Below are 20,079 nucleotides of genomic sequence, written 5' to 3' on the forward strand. Positions count from 1 at the left end.
ATTATATATGTGTTCTTTACAGTTTAGTACATATTCTTTGTATTTTTTGCAATATATTATAGATCATAGTTAAGTCTAGTAGGTTCTAGTGTTAACCATTCTCGCATGAACTTTATTCTATCTACTTTTATTATATTTTAAACAATATGGAATAGCTCCTATACGAATGAAATTGCTTTATTTTGTAAACTATAGTACGCCCCAGTTTTATTCATGTTAACGCCATTGGTAAGTCATTTTTTTCGTGGCTGAAATTTTAACGTGAAGAATGTTATTGTTTTATTAACCTAATATAATCTTCTAAATATTTTTTTATTGAGCAATATAGAAATAATAAAGAATAGAATTGAGATTGAAAGCCTTCCTTCTATTACACAGAATATCAAAGTACATATACGATTTCACTTGGCGATTCCTTTTTAACCACTTTTCAAATGGTTAATGATACTCGCTTTTTGATAATATGTATTACGAAATGACGGTTGAGTAGCTGCGCGCTTGAAAACCATTTCAAACTAGAGTACTTAAAAACCTTCCAATATTCTCGTCAATTTTCCTACAAACGCGCACTCGAGATATACATACAAAATATGCTGGTAAAATTAAACCAGCCGCTAGTACCAAAGCAGTGGTAAGTGTGAGCAAAAAAAGTCTGTGGAAAGAAGCATTTTTTACGAAAAAATCCTTGTGCACGCTTTATTTTCTATTCACGTTCGTTAACCGCAAAATTCAAGCAAAATACAGGAATCTTCAATTATACAAATAGGCACCACAATTACAGTAAATACATCTTTATACGTGAAAATTACAATTTTTGCGTAAAAACAGATTCTTTAAATAACTTTCGAAGTTATTATATTTTCGGTGCTCTCGTATCAATTTCTTTATTCTTACTGATTGTAGCTATTGTATACGGTATAATAGATCGCTATATAGTTGGTAAATTAACTAGGTTTAATCAAAAAATTATTACATACATACAACTTTTAATTTTTTTTATACTAAATTCAAATATTGATAGGATTTTTCATTCATAAGATGGATGGAGTTTACTGAAGATATGAAAGTGAAAATATAAAAATATGAAAATATGAATCATTATTCGCATACATGATTTATTGCTCCAATTTTATGCAAAAATCTTTTTTTATTTATTGAAAGGAAAATGAAATTGATATATAAAAATTCAAGATGATACACAACGAAACATGTATGACATACCTAGATATATAATTATAAAGACTTTAAAGGCGAGGATAATTAAGTATACGTCGTAACCATAATTCAATATCAATAAAAGTAAACATTGATATTCTAAAAAACACTTTCATATTTATCATAATTGTAAAAACAATACATTTAATAGTAGTCATTTTAACTGATTTACTAGCTTTAGTATCAAGTATCTGGTAACTCATTTTTACAATAGATAAGTCACATATGTGATCAAATTTCATTTTTCAACTTTATATACTAGAAACATACAAATGAAAAATACATGATAAGAAACGTGAAAACAGAATGAGAGAGTGCGAGTTGGAGAGAGAGAGAGAGGGCGTTGCGGCCGCAGAATTATTGAACCCCATTGCAAATGTGGGAGAACAGTTGGGGGAAGGAAAGCGGGAAGGGGGTGGAATGAGACGTAGGAAGTAGATGGGAGCAAGAGAGTTGTAAAAATAACGCAGTTAATTAGCAGCAAACCACTTTAGCCAGCTCGAGCCCAGTGCACACACTGTAATAAGCAAAGAACAACTCACGGGCGAAAAACGCCCTCGAACGCGAGGCAACTGAAACGCGCCAAGGCCCAGACGGAGCCTCTTTTTCTCTCTCTTTCTCTCCTTTTTTCCTTTCGTTTCTGTTTTGCTTTTCTCGCCCTTTCTTCTCCCCGCTCACGCTCCACTCCATCTCTCCAACCTCGTTTTCCGTTGCGTACTGTTTCCTCCTTTACCGGCTGCTCTACCGAGTCAACCATAAACAACGGACGTTTTAACAATTTCGCTGTTGCATAGCGCTTCGAAACTCATTGTACCGTGGAAAAAAAACCCGCTTAGTACCGAAGGTTCATTCGTTTCCTGATTTTTCTCTGCCTGAGGATTAATTTCCTTCCTACTGCAGGTTCTGGTATTATTTTCTCTAGGATGGTCGATGTAATACCCTCTAATTACCACAGCTTGACCATTTACTTACCGCGAAAAATTTGAAAATTCAAAAACGGTTCTAATATTTGATGAATCCTGAATCCACGTTTACATCTTAAGGCAACTATATAAAGTATAAGGGAAAAATGTTCATTTTTCGTGATTTTCCATTTTATAACATATTTTATTTATGAGAACTAAGCCGTGGAATGTCACCATAAGATACCATTAAAGATTTCATACATTGATTGTTAAAAATAGGAATTCATTCTGTGTTGTAACTAAACATGGTTTTATTACTGTAAAACAATAAATATTTTATTAATCACTTTTTTACGATATCTGAATAAGGTACAAACTTCACTTTATGAACAATGCAGCTCAATTTATTAAAACTTTTCCAGTAAACCAAGATATTCAAACTGAATTTTGTCATATATTACATCATATATTAAATATTACGTAATATTTCTTGTTTTTCCCCTTATTGTTCATATAATCATTGTAATTTATATATTGTATATCTGTATTATATATAATGCCTAACTTTGACCTAATCCTAACCTAAATATCTTTTTCAATTGTGATGATACAAAAACGTTTTATACGTAATTTGAATGGTATCAAATGACCAATATTCTGCATGAATATTTTTCATCTAAGGTTATATTTCTTTATAGTTCTAATGAGGAAAGAAATTCATGTTTGTTTATTGAAACGCTTATAAAGAAGGAAAACATGAAATTAAGAACGGTGAAAAGAAAATCGAAGAACAGAAAAAGTTATGCTTAAAGTAAAAGAAGAGACGCGGGAGATGTAGATGTCAGGAGCTGTCACATGCACAATCGTAAAAGATAGAGACGATTCAGTTGAGGAGAGAACCCTTTTGGTAGCTGCAACCCTCTTTTCTACCGACCACAACGATCCGCCAAAGGAAATTGAATTGGCAACATCAGTAAACGACGCCAGAGTTGCTCCCATGCTGCCGAAAAGGAAAAGAACAAGAAGGAGCAGGGCGAAAGAGAATACGAGCCAAAGAAGAAGTAGGTGAAACAGAGAAAGAGAATAGAGCCGTGTTTCACGCCTCGTGAATTTCAAACCGTTTGAAATCCAGGTGGAAATAATACAACTTTGCGTTCCTTGTTAAGGATCAAAGGAAACCTACCCCAATCTCGATTTCGAGGTCCTCCGTTCCTCTTCATTCTTACCCCTCTATCTATCTCTCTCGTTACTAAAGACATAAATCAAACAAAATGTTTGATATCCATATTATGCTCTATTTAAAACCATTTACTATGACATCTTGCTTTTCACATAACAATTGATTCTTTTGTCTTGACACTACATATGTTCAAAAATTGATCAATTTCATAAATTGGAAAATAGAGAATTTGAATTGAAAAATAGATAATTCACTTTGGAATTCATTACTTATTTTTTATGGCAGTTTCATCTAATAAATAAACCTACAGAATTAAAGTACCTGTTTCTTAGAAATGGAATACTAATTGAATATCTATTAATGAAATTAAGAAATTTATGAAAATTGGAGTTGATCAATTTGACTTCTGAAAGGCTTATATAGAAAAGTATACTGTTTTCAAAAATTTGGTTAAGCAAAATAATACATTAGTCACATTCTTGATTAATTGAATATTATTTTATTCATTCTATACAATAATATTTGTAAAATTTAGTTTACAAGTGTTGATTGAATAAGTTATAATAGTGGAATTATTTCTTAAGTTAATATTTATAAACTTTTAACTTTCTTCAATTCCCGATAAAGGACATATTCTCGAACTAGAAATAATAATTTTATATATAATTTTTCAATATAATTTGAAACTGTGTACAACTGTACACATACTACATAAATGTATGTAATAGTCATAGAATACAAAAGTAAACTTACCATAAGGATCAAACCATACTCCTTCTAATTTATCTGCTAACCTATCTCGAATTCTTATATACTTGTGACCACTTGCTACACTTTCTACGAGTACTAAAATATGTCTATAAATAAAAATTACACGATATTAAGCAACTATTTAGAATTTGATCTTTTAATGTAAACATAAACATAAATTTGTATACTTACATACATGTGTTGTGTATATAAGAATGAATATTTTTTTTATTACGAATAGCTTTTTTACATGTAAAATGTTGTAATAATGTTAATCAAAGAGGTAATCTCTTTAAAAAATGATATTCTATATAGAAACTAACCTAATCTCTACTTGTAATTAAATTATATTTTGATTTACACATACTCACTTGCTTTTAACTTTTTTTAACAATACATTGGTTAAAAACATGATTTTTAGTTGTATATATATATTTAAATATATATACAAGATTTAATGTATATCACTGAAATACTTTTACACAAGGTTTTTACGATTGTGTATAAATCAACAAGGTAATAAAATAGGTTAGGATGAACTAAAAACCTAGTCAAATTTAATCTATTTTACCATTGATTAAATATGTAGGAAAAATATTCAATGTATCAGCTGTAGATAAACGAATTTTTACCGATATTACTTTTGTCATTGAATAAACAATTACACAAAAATGTTTAAAATTTCGATTTTTATTCTCTATATAATAGATGTCTCTTATATATAAAAGAGCGAAAAATCAAATAATTTTTCATCAAAAATATTTAATATTTAATTGCATCACATAATATATTGTGTGTATATTTGTATAAATATTTGGCAGTGAATTAAACTTCTAGTCTAACAGTAAACTTCTAAATTGAAAAAAATGTAGTGTGTGTGGTGTGTGCATATAGTTATTATATAGAAAATTGTATTATCGTTATATAATACTAAAAATTTTTTTTTCGAGCAAGAACTTGATTTATTTTTTTTAATCATAAACGAACTATTTCTTAAAATAGAATTCTTTAAATACATGAACATAGTGCAATAATAACTAATAGCAAATATGTACTTTACAAAATATAAATGAAATTGTTAGAATTGAAAACCATATACATAATTTAATTTAAAGCAAAAAAAGATCAATAATGTAATAAATGTCATGATGACTTTACTTTGTCATTAGCCATAATTTCTAATCTTTTTATTACTTTTGTAAGATCGATTTCCTTTTGCAACTTCAAGTAATCCACTTTTCGAACATTATGTATGCTAGACCACGTGGGTAGCAGTTTACACAATAAACGTAGATGGTCCTCTAGTTCAGCAGGAGATAATTTAGCTCTAAACGAGTTCTCTAATTTGGTAATTACAAATTCTAATGTTAAAACTCCTTTTTTTTCAGCTACGAAAATATTACGCAGAACTTTCACTAATTCCGGTAATCTTGAATACATTACAGCCTCTTTTTCTGCATTTGGTGGACGTGTCATAGCCTCCAATGCCTTAGCAGCTTGTTTAGCACGAACCTAATGTGTAACAAAATTTTCGTCATTAAAATACGAACAAAACAATGAGAAATAAAAATGAAAATATTTACTTTCTCAAGAAGAGCCTTTGGTATGCCTTTCAGTGCACTAGTAAGATGATGATTCTTGTTTACAATAGGTGTGGCAGGTGGAGTATCCACAACTGTAATATTAACCTTTTGTACACCACCCTCGGTTTGGGTAGCCGTGCTTACTTCATCTTTTTTTGGAGAAACATTCTTTGAAGTCATCTTTGCTTCTGCTAATCGCTGCAATGCTTTCTCCATGCGAGTACCGCAATTGAATAATGATTTTGCTTTATCTAAAAAAAACCGTAAGAAATTAGTTTAAGATTTAAAGTATATCAAGTAAAGAGGTACATGCTTTTGTTCTTACCAAGAACATCTTTTGCACTTGTCATCCTTTCTACATCAGGTGGTTGTGGCAATTCAGCCTGTTCAATTACTTTACATGTTTCAACATCAAATTCAGGATGCCAACGCAAAATCTTTTCCTTCGAGATGTGCATTGGTGTCTCCAAATTAAGTAAGAATTTCTCATGCTCCTCTTTTACTTTATCTGCAATCCAAAGATAAGAAAACGTTAAGATAGTTATAACAAATCTGTCAACAATTTTTATACAAAACCAATACCAAGCAAGACATTGTAAAATTTCCTTCGTCTGTCAAGTAATACTCGCGGCCCCATACTAGCTTCAGATGCTGTTTTCAAAACATCATCTGCATCTGGAGTATTTCTTCCATCTTTTTCTTCAACAATAGGTGTCAGAAGTAATTCATATTTATCCTGTTTAGACGAAGAACCAAATGCACGATGCTTCTCCTGGCTGTAAATGTACGCATCTGGGAAAATGGTTTTCATTTGCGCTAGATGTTCCAACGTGAAATTTTTACGCAATAACTCTTGAACTGCAGGCTTTAGCTTCTTGAAAGTTATTGTTTCTTTACGATTGAACAGCATTGCAGAAACCTATAAAATTGATAATGCAGTATGTAATTACAAATATATATTAAAGACAAATATAATGCTAGTTTTTATATCAGAAATAACATACTGTATCTACGCATCTGAATGCCTCTGCCAAAAATTTATAATGATATGGCAATGGCAAACCAGAAGTGCCACTTTCAGCAAGTGATGAATACCGCTGATAAGCTGGTGCTTTTATTGGAGTACCTTTCACAGGGCTTGGGGTTGATTCTTTAGGTTCAAATAAAATTCTACGTTGAGGACTGGCATTCATTAATTGTTTATCCTTCAAAGGACTCAATAAAATTTTACTTGGAGATTTATACGACTTTTGTGGGCTGTAAATAACAACGTGAATATTATAAAAACATTTAAATTAAATTGTATAACAGAATAGAAATTTCACAAATATCTTACCTAACAGGTATTTCAAGTTGGATCTTCTCAAATTTCTGTATTTGTGGTTTCTTATCATTTTTATACAATTGCTCTAGCCTTTGTTCACAATTTTTAAACCGAGCAAGAGAAGTTTTCAATTCCGAAAATTTGGAAGATTTACTAATTTTATTTTTTATATCATTTAAAGACAGCTCTTGCTTTGCCAGTTTGTCCATAGTTGAACTTTTCTTTGGCGTTGTACAATTAGTTAATGAACTCTCACCAAAATCGTTGTTCTTCTTAGGTGTTCCTGGAAGTTTCTTTCTTGGGCTCAGTGCACCTTTCTTCTCAAAGAGCACTTTCTTTATATCCAAGTCTTCTGTGATCTTTTGAAAGCTTTCTCTGATATCGAGTTGTCCTTCTTCACTAGATGATTTTCGTGTACGTGCAACTCGTGCACGAACATTATATTTAGGCGTTTTTTGAGCACTAGATTTAGGAGAATCAAACTGAATGTTCCTTACAGCTGTATTAGGTTTTAACGTATGATCAGTCGCTAATTCTCTTCCAGGTACCACAACAGTCTCTGGACTTACTACCATTGTTTTTTCTTCTTGAATTGGAGTCAATGTTCCCGATGATTCAAAATTATCTTCGTTAGTTGGAGTCTGACTATTCACAACTCTCGATTCTTCCCGATCAAGAAGCAAAACTTTAGCCTTGTTTCGTAAATCGTCACTTGCTTGTCGTTTACGTGTATTAAAATACGCCGTTACTGACGGCTGAGACATCTTTTTTATATACGAATATATATGCGTGTGTGTATACCAGAAGAAATCCGTTAAATGTTCAAAATTCTGACTGAAATACTTACGGATTTCCAATCGCCGTAACCATCCACACCGATAACAGTGCGCGCATAAAGTCCCGCCCGTTTTGTCAGTTTAGGCGCCAAGCCAACGAGAATAAATTATCCCTATCATTAGCGCGCGAAATTTAAATGTTACACTCATTTCTGGTAAGCAAAGATTGATTGATTGATGTTTCAAAATATAATATTTAATAAATGAAATATTCTTTATTATTATAATTTTTATGCATTTTGAAAATACTCGAACTTCATTACCAAATTACAAAAAAATATTGCAAACAATTTAATAAATAAGTACTTAAAATGTATGTAACAGTACTTTGAGCAATTCTATTAAGTGATCCTATTAATGACTAAGTATTGTGGTGAATCATCGGATCGTAAATAGAAACGTAAATAAATAAATGTAATTTCACGTAACAAAATAGATGAGCTAAAATAATAGAGAATCAAAAATCAAATAAGTTATGAAAGAATGTGAGAGTTTCCCAAAGAGTAAATTGTATATTTTATTTAAAATTTTGGGATTAATTGATCTTTAACAATATTCATGGTTTTAATTTTCCTTAATATAAATTTGGTTTTTGATATACAATTTTGCATTTTTATATACAAAATAAGCATAATCTCCATTATTTAGGTATATGCATAATAAATTCATATAAACACGGTATTCAAATTTCTAAATCTTCTACATCTAGATAAAATAATTTAAATTTGTGATCTACGTTATTCTCAAAAATAATTTGAATCTAAATACTGTGGACATAAGTTAAAGTGAAATTATCATATTAAAATACCTAATCTAATTTTTACTAATTTTATGAAACGTGTAGGACAATATTTGGTGAAAAAGATTTTTCCATTATAGATATTAACAAAAATAACTGTCAATGTTAAACAGTGTGTCGAATTTTTATTTCTACTTGTGAGTTTATTAATTATTATTTTAATAATTTGCAATATTTGTTTTAATTAAAGAAAATTTTATTCATAAATGCAACAGATTATAAACTAACCTGTTATATTTAACCTCAAAATTATAGCTATTAAGAGAATTATTTCATATTTTTTTTTTTTTTAGATTATGAGCATTACCAGAAATCTAAGTTTAATTTTGAACAAAGTACCTGTAATTAAAGAAAAGTTATTTTCTCAAAAATATTTACTTTATACAAATGTAACAATATCTATTTCTCTTTCTGCCATGGGAGATGTATTAGAACAACATTATGAAATATTGAAGGTACTTATTTCAAATTTTTATTCCAATGCAGTATTCCCTTTGTTTTGATATACAATTGAAGTATATATGTTATAATTTGTTCTATTATAGAATGAGTGGGATAAATGGAATTTAAATAGAACACGAAACATGGCATTATCTGGCATGTCTATTGGTATAGTATGTCATTATTGGTATAAATATCTAGATAATAGATTACCAGGCCGTACGATTAATGTTGTTTTGAAAAAGGTTGTTATCGATCAATTAGTATGTTCTCCACTTTGCATCACAATGTTTTTTTTAACATTAGCTATTTTAGAAAAAAGTACTTGGACAGAATTAAAAGATGAAATTATTAAGAAAGCACATAAATTGTACATAGCAGAATGGGTTATTTGGCCACCAGCCCAAATTTTTAATTTTTACTTTCTGCCAAATAGATATAGAGTGCTTTACGATAATACTATATCTCTAGGCTATGATGTGTATACTAGTCACGTGAAACATGATAATTTAATACACAATACAAGCTATAATTAGCATTAATAAATTTTTAAGATAGACGAATTATCTAAGTAAATGTATAAATAATACATAATGATGTTATTTTAAAAAAATAATAAGTAACTACAAGTTGTAAATTGTATATGTTCTATTTATCAATCTAAAAGATGAAAATATATACATATAAATAATGTATAAATATTTTAGAAACAGACACATTCTTGTGTTTTGACTTATTTATTTTCCTCTTTATAAAAACTAATAAAGTAAGAAAAAAATTAAATAAGTACCAATTTTTTTAAATATTCTTCTCTTTCACAAAGCTTTCATGATAAAATGTTATGAACTTACACAGTTACTACACAGTTATATTTACATGTACATAAAATGTCTTTCATACAGTGAATAATATAAAAATGTCTTTCAGAACATTCCATCATGAATACCAATAGGTACAAGCACCGCAATAAATAATAACAAGTTACGAGCCACCAGTCTCCAATCATTTGGTACTGCATATGGTGCTAGTACCTGGGTTAATCTATGTATCTGTCAAAGTAAATGAAATATTTATGATACATTTTAGACTCTAAAAAGATCAACATATAACACTGAACATAATCAATTCCAAATATAAAAATAATTAAATACTTACTTCATGACTTGCACATATAAAGATGAATGATGTGACTAACAGATTTAATACTGGAAACCTAGGCAATAAAACTAGTACGCCATGTGAATCTGCTGCCAACCAAATGTGACCTTGTGCGACTAGAGTTTCTAAGCTAATGCGACCTAAACCAGCCAAAAGAGCTGAGTGTTTGCCACGTAATGCTAATGATGCATTTCTAAGCGCTATATATCCTATAATCTGTAATTAAAAAGTTGAAATTTAATCGTTTGAAAATAAATTTGAAAATATTATATGTGTATAGATAATTACTGGTATGAACGCAATATATGAGTGAATTTCTTCACATTCAGATACTGAATGACACAATATCGTAAAAGTAGTATAAGCGGTTAGAGAAATTAATGCTAGCAAGGAAGATAATGCAGTTCCTGGAATGTGATCTATCCTTTGCAAAACTACAAGAGCTGCCCCAAAAGTTATACCCCAAGCCACACTATATCTATCCACCCTCCAATGTGACCACCATTCCCGTATATCGTCATCAGTTGTAACAAATAATGCTTTCCAAGGCCTTGTTACAAATACTTTTTCAAAGAATACCTATTAAACGATCATACATTGTACATTTTTATTATAATATATATCTTATATGTAGATAATTTATAAATTGATACCTCTGACATGTACAATATTGTAATCATTGATACAAGACCTAAAAGTTTCAATGTGAGATAAAGCAAAGCTCTGGGTCCATATTCGTTCAAATTACCAGAATATATTCTTGGTGGTAGCCATGCTAAGAAATAAATGACTAAAAACCAAAATGAAACTAATGGAACAAAATGGTAAAACTGATATGGCCTATTCATACAAAGGCATAGAGACACTGTTAAGAAGTTTAGTCTAAACATTACCTGAAAAATAACAAATACATATATCTAATACGTCATTCATATGCATGATAATTAATATTTGAATAATACATACTTGTGCAAATCTCACTAAAGAAACATCGCCTGTTTGCCAAAAATAACAAAAATGTCCATATCCAGAAAGAAATAAATAAGCAGAATTAATTAATCTTAGGTACATATAAATGGGCAAAACGTTCTTAGCCCCAGTAACATGATAGATTAACACTACAGCTTGCATTAATCCTCTCCACTCATCTGTTTGTTCTCGATTTAAAGTTCTTGGTCCTCTTTCTCTATCTTCAGTAAAAAATAAACCAAGTGCCAATATATATCCAAGTGGTAACCAAAAACTAAATTCACTGTAGTATTTATTCTCCTTCATGAAGAAATTTGTTCTAAATACGAATAAAAATTCATTATTAATAGGAATTATTAATAATATCAGATGGAAAAAGGTACTTTCATGTACCTATCGCATAAATAAAAGTAATATAAGATGATTGACAAAAGAGCCAATGATGTCATTAATGTATAAAAATCTTGTACTTTGGGTTGTTCGATCTGTGTAGTTTCAGAATTATTTGCTTCTTCAGTATTCTCCACCTCAACAGTGGTAACATGTGAGTAAGAAATTTCGGTTCGATACTGACAAAATTTTCTATACACCCACATTCCACCACCAATTACTATACTGTAACGAATTGTTACTTACTATTTACTTAACATATAATATAACTATGTAAAAACGATTACCATAAAGCAAGTGCAGATAAGCTTAATAGCTGTAATGTTGTAGCTGGTTCTGGGTAACTGCAACAACTACCATCATCAAAATTCATATGATCATTGCAGTAAGTATTCAACAATATTTGAACCTTGTGTCTTAAAGACAAAGGACTCGCTAAATATCCATCTGGGCTTTGTTCTAATACACCTGCACCAACAAGTTTACTGCTTTCCCATATATGAGCCTCACTATGAGATAGTATCTGTGTGTAATCAATATGTAAACAAACTTTTTTTAAAGCAATTATCTATAAATTAACTAAATAAAAATTACCTTTATTGCTGCTTTATTACATAAATTAATCTGCCTGTTATCTATGCCTGATAATTGAGCTGGCAATCTTTCTTTTAATACAGGATCTTGTAGCATCCATAAATATTTTGTATTTTTTTTAACTAAAAAGTCTACCGGTTGTACAAGTCTCACTAATCCCATGCTATACTCAGAATACAATTGAGCATCACTATTATTATTAGCAAGAATTGTTGTTGCTCCACAGCCTGAAATAATTAAGCTAGGTGCATCAGTTTTCTGAAAAGTAACAATTATTAGCATCCCATTATTAAATATGTATATAATTTAGTTTAAATTGAATTGAAAATATTTATATTCAAAATGGATAATTACCATCCAGCTCCTAAGGTCTCCTATCATAAAATTATCCAATTGAGACCTCCATAAAAATTGTACATTTAATCTAAGTTGTGCATCATTAAAATTTAAATCAGAATTGTCTGGTAATTCTGTTAAATCTGATACTTTCCCATCAACTATAAATTGTGATATGAAAGATCTATACAGTTGTCTGACTCTAATATCTCCAATAAATGCAAAATGGTTACGGTGGCCCATGAAAGCTAGATATCTTAAACATCTGCGACTGTCTCTATATGAAGAAAGAATATTTCTAGAAAATATAACACACATCTATAAATTTTATTTAAATTCTTACGTTTGTGTATAGTAATGCATCATACAGCCATACGGTTGCCATTCTTTATCTCCTTTATACCTTCCTTCTGTTAATAACCACTTACAAGAATCACTACCTAAATAACATTCATAAGATTTATGCTACTGATGCAAAGTAATATAAGCAACATAAAAAAGATTGAAGAAATGTAAATATTTTTACCATATATGAGGTGCATTAATCCATGATAAAGAATAAAACACAAGACAAGTGCAGTAGCTAACTTTTTAGCACTTGCCACAGTAATTAAACTAATAAAGTGTTCTGCTGAAGTCATTAATAATTTATATTGTGATTACATTGACACTGGAACAAAAAGATTGTCTTTGTAATAAATTTTATAAGAATAATGATATAACATTCCTATTGCATTAAAAACTAATAAAATTGATTATTGATATATATGCATTTAACTAATACAAACATAATTATATAAATACAATTATCTACATATAGGTATAACTCATAAATTTTCTTAAGAATTATTGCATCATAATTGAAATAATTTAATGAATGAATTTAACCATCTCATTACAACTTATAATACAATAATAAATTTTATTAAATTTATTTTATTAATTGATAAAATTAATAATACAATGAATCGTGTATTTATTTCATTGACAATGATTTCAAACAATTTATAAGTCCAACGTTCCCGGTCATTTCTATACCGTGTCATACCATGCAAATAAACAGAATGCAACATTTGCAATATACCTAGAATCGATTGATTAAAACTACGGTATCTACGACTTAATCCCTAAACAAAACAAAAAAATATTAACTGTTATATACGTTCCTTTTCACCTTCTACAATATTTACTTTATTTTTTTATTTTTTTACAAAACCAAAAAAAAAAAGACCAGAAGAAACGGAATCAGAGATTAAAATACATATTTCCCTACTCAATCTTTATTATGCATGTCACAGTCATTTTTTTATAGAAATAATTGTTTGTGTATAGTAAAAATTTATAATTTATATTAAATTATAAGACTTCACACGAAAAGAATTGAATTTTATAGGAGCTAAAATTACAAAATTATTGTTTTAATTTACTTTAATAAAATATTTATCTAATCAAATATCTAACCAATATTTACCAATTATTTATAGAAAAAATATTTATAAAGATATTAAGCTAAAAGACTTTAAATGAAAAGAATTGATTTTTTGTTTATTTTACAGTCAAGGTTACAAAATTACATATTATGTCTTAATCTACTTTAATCAAGTATGTACTTTAACCAATATTTAACAATTATTTACATAGAAAAACTTGATAAACATATTAAATTATAAAACATCAAACGAAAATAATTGGTTTATAGTTTATTTGACTTTAATATGAATCAAGTTACGAAATTGTTGTGTTCTAATCTACTTTGATCAAATATTTACCAACCATGGGTATAGGTATAGCAACAATCGTATATTATGTACTCGCCTTAGTACCTCTTGGGAATGCCTGTTAAATTTAACTGATTTACGTAGATCCCCACTACGCGTTTTCTGACTGCCGTGCTAACCGCTATTTTTTAACGCATGACGGCGTAATACTAAATTTGATAGAAAAAATGCGATGCGCTCTGGCCGCGGCAACTTTACATTTTTCGATCGAGAAATAAACAAAGCAAAGTAATTCATGTTATGTTGCAATGAGCGATAAATCGACAATGGCGGCAATGTCCCCGTCGAAGGTAAGTTAGTAGGAAATTTCTTTAATACATATTGGGCCTCTGTGCATCTTTATATTTTCACACGATACAATATTTAATTAAATTATTCGATTCTCAATGTATTTTTACAAAATTGAAAAACTGTCGCCTTACATATATGTTATTATAGGGAGAATCCATTCGCATATTATTCATCAAACTCGGATGACGTTTTGTGTCAAATTAGACGCGCTAGTTCTTACCACTCTATCTCCATAGAAAGTTTTTTCCGCTTTTAATGCTTTTTTATAAATAATAGGAATCTAAATTTTTATTATGCTTCCGAAAAATGATTCAGTATGTTATTCATTATATGTCGATTGGTTTTCAATATATATAATGATTTAAAAATCTCATGAGTTATGCGTGTAAAATAATTGAAATAAAATATTTATGGTCAGAATATGAAAATTATATTAGCATTTTTGAAACATTAAACATAGACTGAATTCCTTTGAATGTGATTATTAAATGCTTAGAACTATAAAAATTTTGAACTATGATTATTAAATTTGAAGCAATTCTATTGAATTATAGGAGTTACATGTGTTTATTTATTGCTAATATATAGTTATATAAAGTTTGGATAGTTCTACATGTTATCAGTTCTATGTGTATATCATTTCAGAGGAGGTTACAGAAGGAGTTAACATCTTTAATACGTGAACCTCCACCAGGTGTACATGTAGATGAAGATCTTACTAGTCAAAATTTAACACAATGGATTGTTCACATGGAAGGTGCAAAGGGTACCTTATATGAAGGCGAACAATTTCAACTGCAATTTAGATTCAGTTCTAAATATCCTTTTGATTCGCCAGAAGTGACTTTCATAGGTGGAAATATACCGATACATCCACATATTTACAGCAATGGTCATATCTGTTTATCCATTTTAACTGAAGATTGGTCTCCAGCTTTGAGTGTGCAAAGTATTTGTTTAAGTATTGTATCGATGTTGAGCAGTTGTAAAGAAAAGGTAAGAAAGAAAATTTTTTATATAAACCTACTAAAAAGATACTTAGATAACTATTTTTTACTGCAGAAGAGGCCACCTGATAATTCCTTTTATGTAAAAACATGCAGTAAAAATCCAAAGAAGACAAAGTGGTGGTATCATGGTAAGCATCATATTATATAACATATAACTGATACATTATTGTTGTACAAAGTTTTTTTAAAATAAGATATAACATTTTTTGATTATTTAATAAATATTTGTTACAAAAATCATGTAGCATTTTCTATTATGTTTTAAACAGATGACAATGTGTAACAGCAACTGCAAAAGTTATAACAACTTGTCAATTGCTGGACCAAGTGGAATGACATTTTTGTGTCTTAAAATAATTATTAAAGTTTCATAGATGAAATTGCTGAAGTAATTTTATCACATATTTAAAGAATTAGGTGCATAAGTTAGAAAACAAAAAAAAAGCAAAGGCTGCATATTACTTATTATAATAAAGAAGTGATGTAAAATGCGTGAGTTATCAAATTATAAATTATTATGATGTTATTATAAATGATACATATTATCCTACAGTTGAATAGAAAAAGTATAAATTACAAAATACAAAAATGCAGCCAAGAGAAGTGCACACACAATATTGACAAGCAATGAAAGTTCATTATTTGCATAGGAAGTGCACTATAAGATGGTATCAAATTAATATATTGCAGTAATCATTATTAAGATAGTATTCTTAAAAATATAGAATGTTATCACGCTTGTTATCCTTTTTATTTAATATTTCATCTGTTACTGTGTTATCAGTTTAAGTAAAAAAATGTATAAGCAATTATTTTACCTGAATATCACGGTGTGCAATCTAAATTAATTATAAGCATAAATATATACATTCTGAATGTATAATATTACTTAATTCTACATAATTCTTAAAGGCAATTAGGATGCTATTCACTATTTCACTATTTTTTAAATTGAAATATGCTAAGTTGCACGTAATTTCTCTAGAATTCTGACATGTATTATTCTTAATCAATAAAACTCAACCTTTTATAGAATAATGTGAGAAATTATGTCGATTTCTTATTATTGATACTACTAGAAATGCTTCAGGGGTCTGAATAATATTTGACTAGTATCATTTCAATATTTTATAATGCTATAAGTTTAAAATAACATATATGATATAGTTTGTATTTGATAATTAATAGGATACATTTCAAAATAAATTACTTAATTCAATGATAATTTAATTAATTAAATGACTTAATTCATTCATTGTAACTTAATTCACATTAACTTCTCTATAATTTAATATGAAAATTAGCGAAATTAAACTTACCTACGTAAATTATATTATGCTAGTAGGTTTGATTAAATTTACGATACATTCAACTAACCTAATATAACCTTACTAATATATCAAGTCATCATGCAATGCATTTAAAAAAAATTAAAAAGAAAATAAATATTTACAAAATATATGGTAAAATATTAAAATTAAAGGAAGCACGTATGAATTCAAGTTTCATGTCAATCATGCACATAGACACAAAGATCTAATGTTACTGGGAATTTCAAATAAAATAAAAATGGCCGCGTATGGGACAATTACAATGTCTCACTGTATTAAATAAATCGAAGACACGCGTGTACATTAATTTAATAGGAGGGAGAAATATATTATGCATATCAGAATGAGTATTCGAACGAGGAAAGCTATTATCTGTGGGATCATTATATTGTTAAGTCTGTTATACTTGTATACGAATCGGACTTTGTATACAAATGAACAAAAGTATACAAATGTGCAAAACAAGAACATTTCTTTAAAATTACTTCTTGCTGCCGCTATAAGAGCAGCAGAAATTGGTGGTTCTGAAGTAATAGCAGTTCATAACCAAGCTAAATTTGAAATACAAAGTAAAGGGAAAACGAAAGAGGGTAATTAAGTAATCTGTATTATTTATATTGCATTTATATGTATAAATGATATAGGACATTATTAGATATAGATATATTACAAAGTTCATGTTATAGAATAAAAAATATGATACATAACGACATACATAATCGCATAAGTAATTTCGTGCTATTTTTGATTTTGATAGGTATAAATGATCCAGTAACAGAAGCAGACTATAGATCGCATTGTGCAATGTATCATTCTTTGCGTGAAGCATTTCCAAGTATAACAGTAATATCAGAGGAAACATCAAAGGATTGTGATAAAGTTACTGTGTCAAATATAAAAGATAATATTAATACTTTAGATGAGTATGATATTAAAGATGAAATTATAAATACAAATGACATTACAGTATGGATTGACCCTCTTGATGCAACAAAGGAATTTACAGGTTCCAATAATAATTATATGTTTTTATATATTATATAACCAATTAGTTATTATTCTTCTATTAATATGTTATTTGTAATTTAGAGAATTTGCTGCAATATGTTACAACCATGGTTTGTGTTGCTATTAAAGGAAAACCTGTAATAGGTGTTATATTTAAACCATTTGAAACAAAACAAAATTCTAGTTTGTTTTGGTCATGGACTAATCACGCAATTTCAAGAAATTTACAAGTACTGCTTAAGGTAACATACACAAAAAATATTAATAACATGTCCTACAAATTCTTTCTTTTTAATAAACCAGTTAGAAGATGAGAGAACACCAATATTGATTGTATCACAATCACATGCAGGCCAAATTCACAATGTTACTAAGATTGCATTTGGTAAAGATGTAAAAATTGTTTCAGCAGCAGGTGCAGGTAATTGTACTGACTTTATTATTTGATTAATCTCTGCTCTATTGTTATGAATCAGTAAATTTATTATATTATCTATGATTAGGTTACAAATTTCTAGAGGTTGTAAGTGGAAATGTAACTGCATATGTTCACATGACTGCAATAAAAAAGTGGGACATTTGTGCTGGAACTGCAATTCTTACTGCACTTGGTGGAACAGTTACTCAATTGTTTGATCAACAGTTAATAAGCTTTGGTCCAAATGATTCCAAAGTACTTACATGGGGCCTTTTGGCTACCACGAGTAATCATGCTTGGTATTTATATAAATTTTCAAATATTTAACATAAATATTAAATCTTCGAATTTTATTACCAACTTTCAAGTCATTCTTCCTGTCAAAGACTCTTTTCTAAAGATCACAAATATGCTAAAGACTGGATACCAGAATTCAATCTATCCTAAGCAAATATTTTGTTTAAAACATTTATTTAAAAGTTCCATATTTAATATTCTTTTGGAATACTTCCAAGTGAGTATGTTCTTTACAGTAATTTTACATTATAAAAAATTAATATTGTACTATTTATTGTTGTCACAATATTTTATATATTTTATAGTTGTTCATTGATAGACTAATTTTAGATAAATTCTGTGATACTTTCAACAAGTTTTATCTGTTCATCTTATTTAAAAAAAAAAAAAAAAAATAAATGTTTTTCTACGATACATCTTGTATAACAATATTTTGTTACTGTTGATACGAATAAGATACAATAAACTTTAAGAACAAATGAACACACTAAAAAGAAATGAAAATGTATATAAACTAAAAGCAGAAGAATGCTCTTGTAGATTTTGATCTGATCTTCCCAATTTTTCCCAATTCTACAATTCATGTTATAGAATAAAAAATATGATACATAACAACATACATAATCGCATAAGTAATTTCGTGCTATTTTTGATTTTGATAGGTATAAATGATCCAGTAACAGAAGCAGACTAATAATTCTGCAAATGCTCTTCACAATATTTCAATTAAAGAGCATTCACAGAATTATTGCTGTAGAATTGTGAAAAATTGGGACGATAGTGTCCGAAATCGAACCCGAGTACTTGGCATTTGTGCCAATTACGTTAAAGTATGTGTCGAGTTTCTTCTGATAGTTGTTCCCGAGAGTATTCTTAAATTGTGTATCCATATAAGAGCAAATTCGCAAATTTTTACTCTCAGATAGACCATAAGAAACTTGTCGAGAACTTATTATGCGATAGAACTCACAGAACCTTGTTCAGTGAAAATTGATCTGTGCCTACACTTTACAATTTCTTTCAGTTTCTTTTAATCTACGAATGAAGTGAGACTGTGATTAGGGATATATAAAAATTTAGGTCTTTGATTATTGTCTACAATATTCCTGAAAAAAGGAAAGAATAACGTAGAAAGAAAAGTTGTTAGATCAAGCCATAGATTCACTATAGACTGTAAACGATTACAATGAAGCATATTCATCACCTACAGATAATTTTAGATTGAAAGTGCTCAGCAGTTTCATAATTTTGTACGAATGAATGTAGTTCAATGTAATTAGATTAATTGTTTTTACTTACAATAACCACCAATACGTATGTAGCATTTACTGCATAAACTGGAATTAAAAATTTCAAAATCCCAAAATAAGGCTAATTTGATGTTCTTATTTCATCAGTTCTGCTGCTGCTCTTTTTGTATTTTCTTCTTTTTTTGAAGTTCTTATGACATTTGTAATTTGAATGTT

General features: G+C 28.8%; 6 protein-coding genes across 13 annotated transcripts; 3 read left to right on the top strand and 3 right to left on the bottom strand.

Annotated features, from left to right (window-relative positions):
- Positions 1–3,776: 3,776 nt before the first annotated feature.
- On the bottom strand, positions 3,777–4,590 carry LOC126914980 (39S ribosomal protein L33, mitochondrial). Its single transcript, XM_050719311.1, has 3 exons — positions 4,422–4,590; positions 4,054–4,157; positions 3,777–3,941 (listed from the first exon to the last, which is right to left on the bottom strand). The coding sequence occupies exons 1-3, from the start codon at positions 4,460–4,462 to the stop codon at positions 3,892–3,894; spliced, it is 195 nt and encodes a 64-aa protein (XP_050575268.1). The 5' UTR covers positions 4,463–4,590; the 3' UTR covers positions 3,777–3,891.
- Positions 4,591–4,720: 130 nt separating this feature from the next.
- On the bottom strand, positions 4,721–7,916 carry LOC126914455 (DNA replication factor Cdt1). The gene is made up of 6 exons (XM_050718462.1): positions 6,970–7,916; positions 6,638–6,890; positions 6,216–6,552; positions 5,959–6,141; positions 5,634–5,884; positions 4,721–5,562 (listed from the first exon to the last, which is right to left on the bottom strand). The coding sequence occupies exons 1-6, from the start codon at positions 7,719–7,721 to the stop codon at positions 5,194–5,196; spliced, it is 2,145 nt and encodes a 714-aa protein (XP_050574419.1). The 5' UTR covers positions 7,722–7,916; the 3' UTR covers positions 4,721–5,193.
- A 535-nt stretch (positions 7,917–8,451) lies between these two features.
- On the top strand, positions 8,452–9,749 carry LOC126914884 (mpv17-like protein 2). Its single transcript, XM_050719244.1, has 3 exons — positions 8,452–8,729; positions 8,886–9,047; positions 9,138–9,749. The coding sequence occupies exons 2-3, from the start codon at positions 8,889–8,891 to the stop codon at positions 9,567–9,569; spliced, it is 591 nt and encodes a 196-aa protein (XP_050575201.1). The 5' UTR covers positions 8,452–8,729; positions 8,886–8,888; the 3' UTR covers positions 9,570–9,749.
- A 2-nt stretch (positions 9,750–9,751) lies between these two features.
- Positions 9,752–14,443, bottom strand: LOC126914438 (N-acetylneuraminate 9-O-acetyltransferase). Of its 7 annotated transcripts, none has more exons than XM_050718418.1 (12): positions 14,304–14,443; positions 13,007–13,150; positions 12,824–12,920; positions 12,499–12,757; positions 12,145–12,402; positions 11,838–12,073; positions 11,554–11,775; positions 11,158–11,479; positions 10,845–11,084; positions 10,480–10,770; positions 10,189–10,407; positions 9,752–10,082 (listed from the first exon to the last, which is right to left on the bottom strand). In XM_050718418.1, exons 2-12 carry the CDS (start codon positions 13,119–13,121, stop codon positions 9,957–9,959), a joined length of 2,385 nt encoding a protein of 794 aa, XP_050574375.1. In that variant the 5' UTR covers positions 13,122–13,150; positions 14,304–14,443; the 3' UTR covers positions 9,752–9,956. The 7 variants fall into 7 exon arrangements, with proteins under 7 accessions (XP_050574375.1, XP_050574395.1, XP_050574344.1 ...); XM_050718438.1 differs by having other exon boundaries at positions 14,296–14,411; XM_050718387.1 differs by having other exon boundaries at positions 14,254–14,393.
- On the top strand, positions 14,399–16,597 carry LOC126914925 (ubiquitin-conjugating enzyme E2 W). 2 transcript variants are annotated; one of them, XM_050719248.1, is made up of 4 exons: positions 14,399–14,548; positions 15,195–15,545; positions 15,612–15,687; positions 15,829–16,597. In XM_050719248.1, exons 1-4 carry the CDS (start codon positions 14,507–14,509, stop codon positions 15,840–15,842), a joined length of 483 nt encoding a protein of 160 aa, XP_050575205.1. In that variant the 5' UTR covers positions 14,399–14,506; the 3' UTR covers positions 15,843–16,597. The 2 variants fall into 2 exon arrangements, with proteins under 2 accessions (XP_050575205.1, XP_050575206.1); XM_050719249.1 differs by lacking the exon at positions 14,399–14,548 and adding an exon at positions 14,828–14,863.
- A 328-nt stretch (positions 16,598–16,925) lies between these two features.
- Positions 16,926–19,982, top strand: LOC126914681 (putative inositol monophosphatase 3). The gene is made up of 5 exons (XM_050718963.1): positions 16,926–17,480; positions 17,648–17,896; positions 17,980–18,140; positions 18,202–18,319; positions 18,402–19,982. The coding sequence occupies exons 1-5, from the start codon at positions 17,222–17,224 to the stop codon at positions 18,641–18,643; spliced, it is 1,029 nt and encodes a 342-aa protein (XP_050574920.1). The 5' UTR covers positions 16,926–17,221; the 3' UTR covers positions 18,644–19,982.
- Positions 19,983–20,079: the final 97 nt, after the last annotated feature.

Source organism: Bombus affinis, chromosome 1, assembly GCF_024516045.1.
Source record: "Bombus affinis isolate iyBomAffi1 chromosome 1, iyBomAffi1.2, whole genome shotgun sequence".
Lineage (NCBI taxonomy): Eukaryota > Metazoa > Arthropoda > Insecta > Hymenoptera > Apidae > Bombus > Bombus affinis.

Excerpts from the sequence above, each read along its gene's own strand:
- LOC126914438 (XM_050718418.1), bottom strand. The coding sequence starts at position 13,121 with ATGACTTCAGCAGAACACTTTATTAGTTTAATTACTGTGGCAAGTGCT. Across the intron at positions 11,480-11,553 it reads TACTTTTATTTATGCGATAG|AACAAATTTCTTCATGAAGG; the intron begins GTACATGAAAGT and ends ATTCGTATTTAG. Across the intron at positions 10,408-10,479 it reads CATATATTGCGTTCATACCA|ATTATAGGATATATAGCGCT; the intron begins GTAATTATCTAT and ends TTTTAATTACAG.
- LOC126914455 (XM_050718462.1), bottom strand. The coding sequence starts at position 7,721 with ATGTCTCAGCCGTCAGTAACGGCGTATTTTAATACACGTAAACGACAA. Across the intron at positions 6,553-6,637 it reads CATTCAGATGCGTAGATACA|GTTTCTGCAATGCTGTTCAA; the intron begins GTATGTTATTTC and ends TCAATTTTATAG. Across the intron at positions 5,885-5,958 it reads AAGTGCAAAAGATGTTCTTG|ATAAAGCAAAATCATTATTC; the intron begins GTAAGAACAAAA and ends GGTTTTTTTTAG.
- LOC126914925 (XM_050719248.1), top strand. The coding sequence starts at position 14,507 with ATGAGCGATAAATCGACAATGGCGGCAATGTCCCCGTCGAAG. Across the intron at positions 14,549-15,194 it reads CGGCAATGTCCCCGTCGAAG|AGGAGGTTACAGAAGGAGTT; the intron begins GTAAGTTAGTAG and ends ATATCATTTCAG. Across the intron at positions 15,546-15,611 it reads TGAGCAGTTGTAAAGAAAAG|AAGAGGCCACCTGATAATTC; the intron begins GTAAGAAAGAAA and ends TTTTTACTGCAG.
- LOC126914980 (XM_050719311.1), bottom strand. The coding sequence starts at position 4,462 with ATGTTTTTAACCAATGTATTGTTAAAAAAAGTTAAAAGCAA. Across the intron at positions 4,158-4,421 it reads TTAAAAAAAGTTAAAAGCAA|ACATATTTTAGTACTCGTAG; the intron begins GTGAGTATGTGT and ends TTTTATTTATAG. Across the intron at positions 3,942-4,053 it reads AGTATGGTTTGATCCTTATG|TTCGAGAATATGTCCTTTAT; the intron begins GTAAGTTTACTT and ends TATTATTTCTAG.
- LOC126914884 (XM_050719244.1), top strand. The coding sequence starts at position 8,889 with ATGAGCATTACCAGAAATCTAAGTTTAATTTTGAACAAAGTACCTGTA. Across the intron at positions 9,048-9,137 it reads AACATTATGAAATATTGAAG|AATGAGTGGGATAAATGGAA; the intron begins GTACTTATTTCA and ends GTTCTATTATAG.
- LOC126914681 (XM_050718963.1), top strand. The coding sequence starts at position 17,222 with ATGCATATCAGAATGAGTATTCGAACGAGGAAAGCTATTATCTGTGGG. Across the intron at positions 18,141-18,201 it reads ATTTACAAGTACTGCTTAAG|TTAGAAGATGAGAGAACACC; the intron begins GTAACATACACA and ends TTAATAAACCAG. Across the intron at positions 18,320-18,401 it reads TGTTTCAGCAGCAGGTGCAG|GTTACAAATTTCTAGAGGTT; the intron begins GTAATTGTACTG and ends ATCTATGATTAG.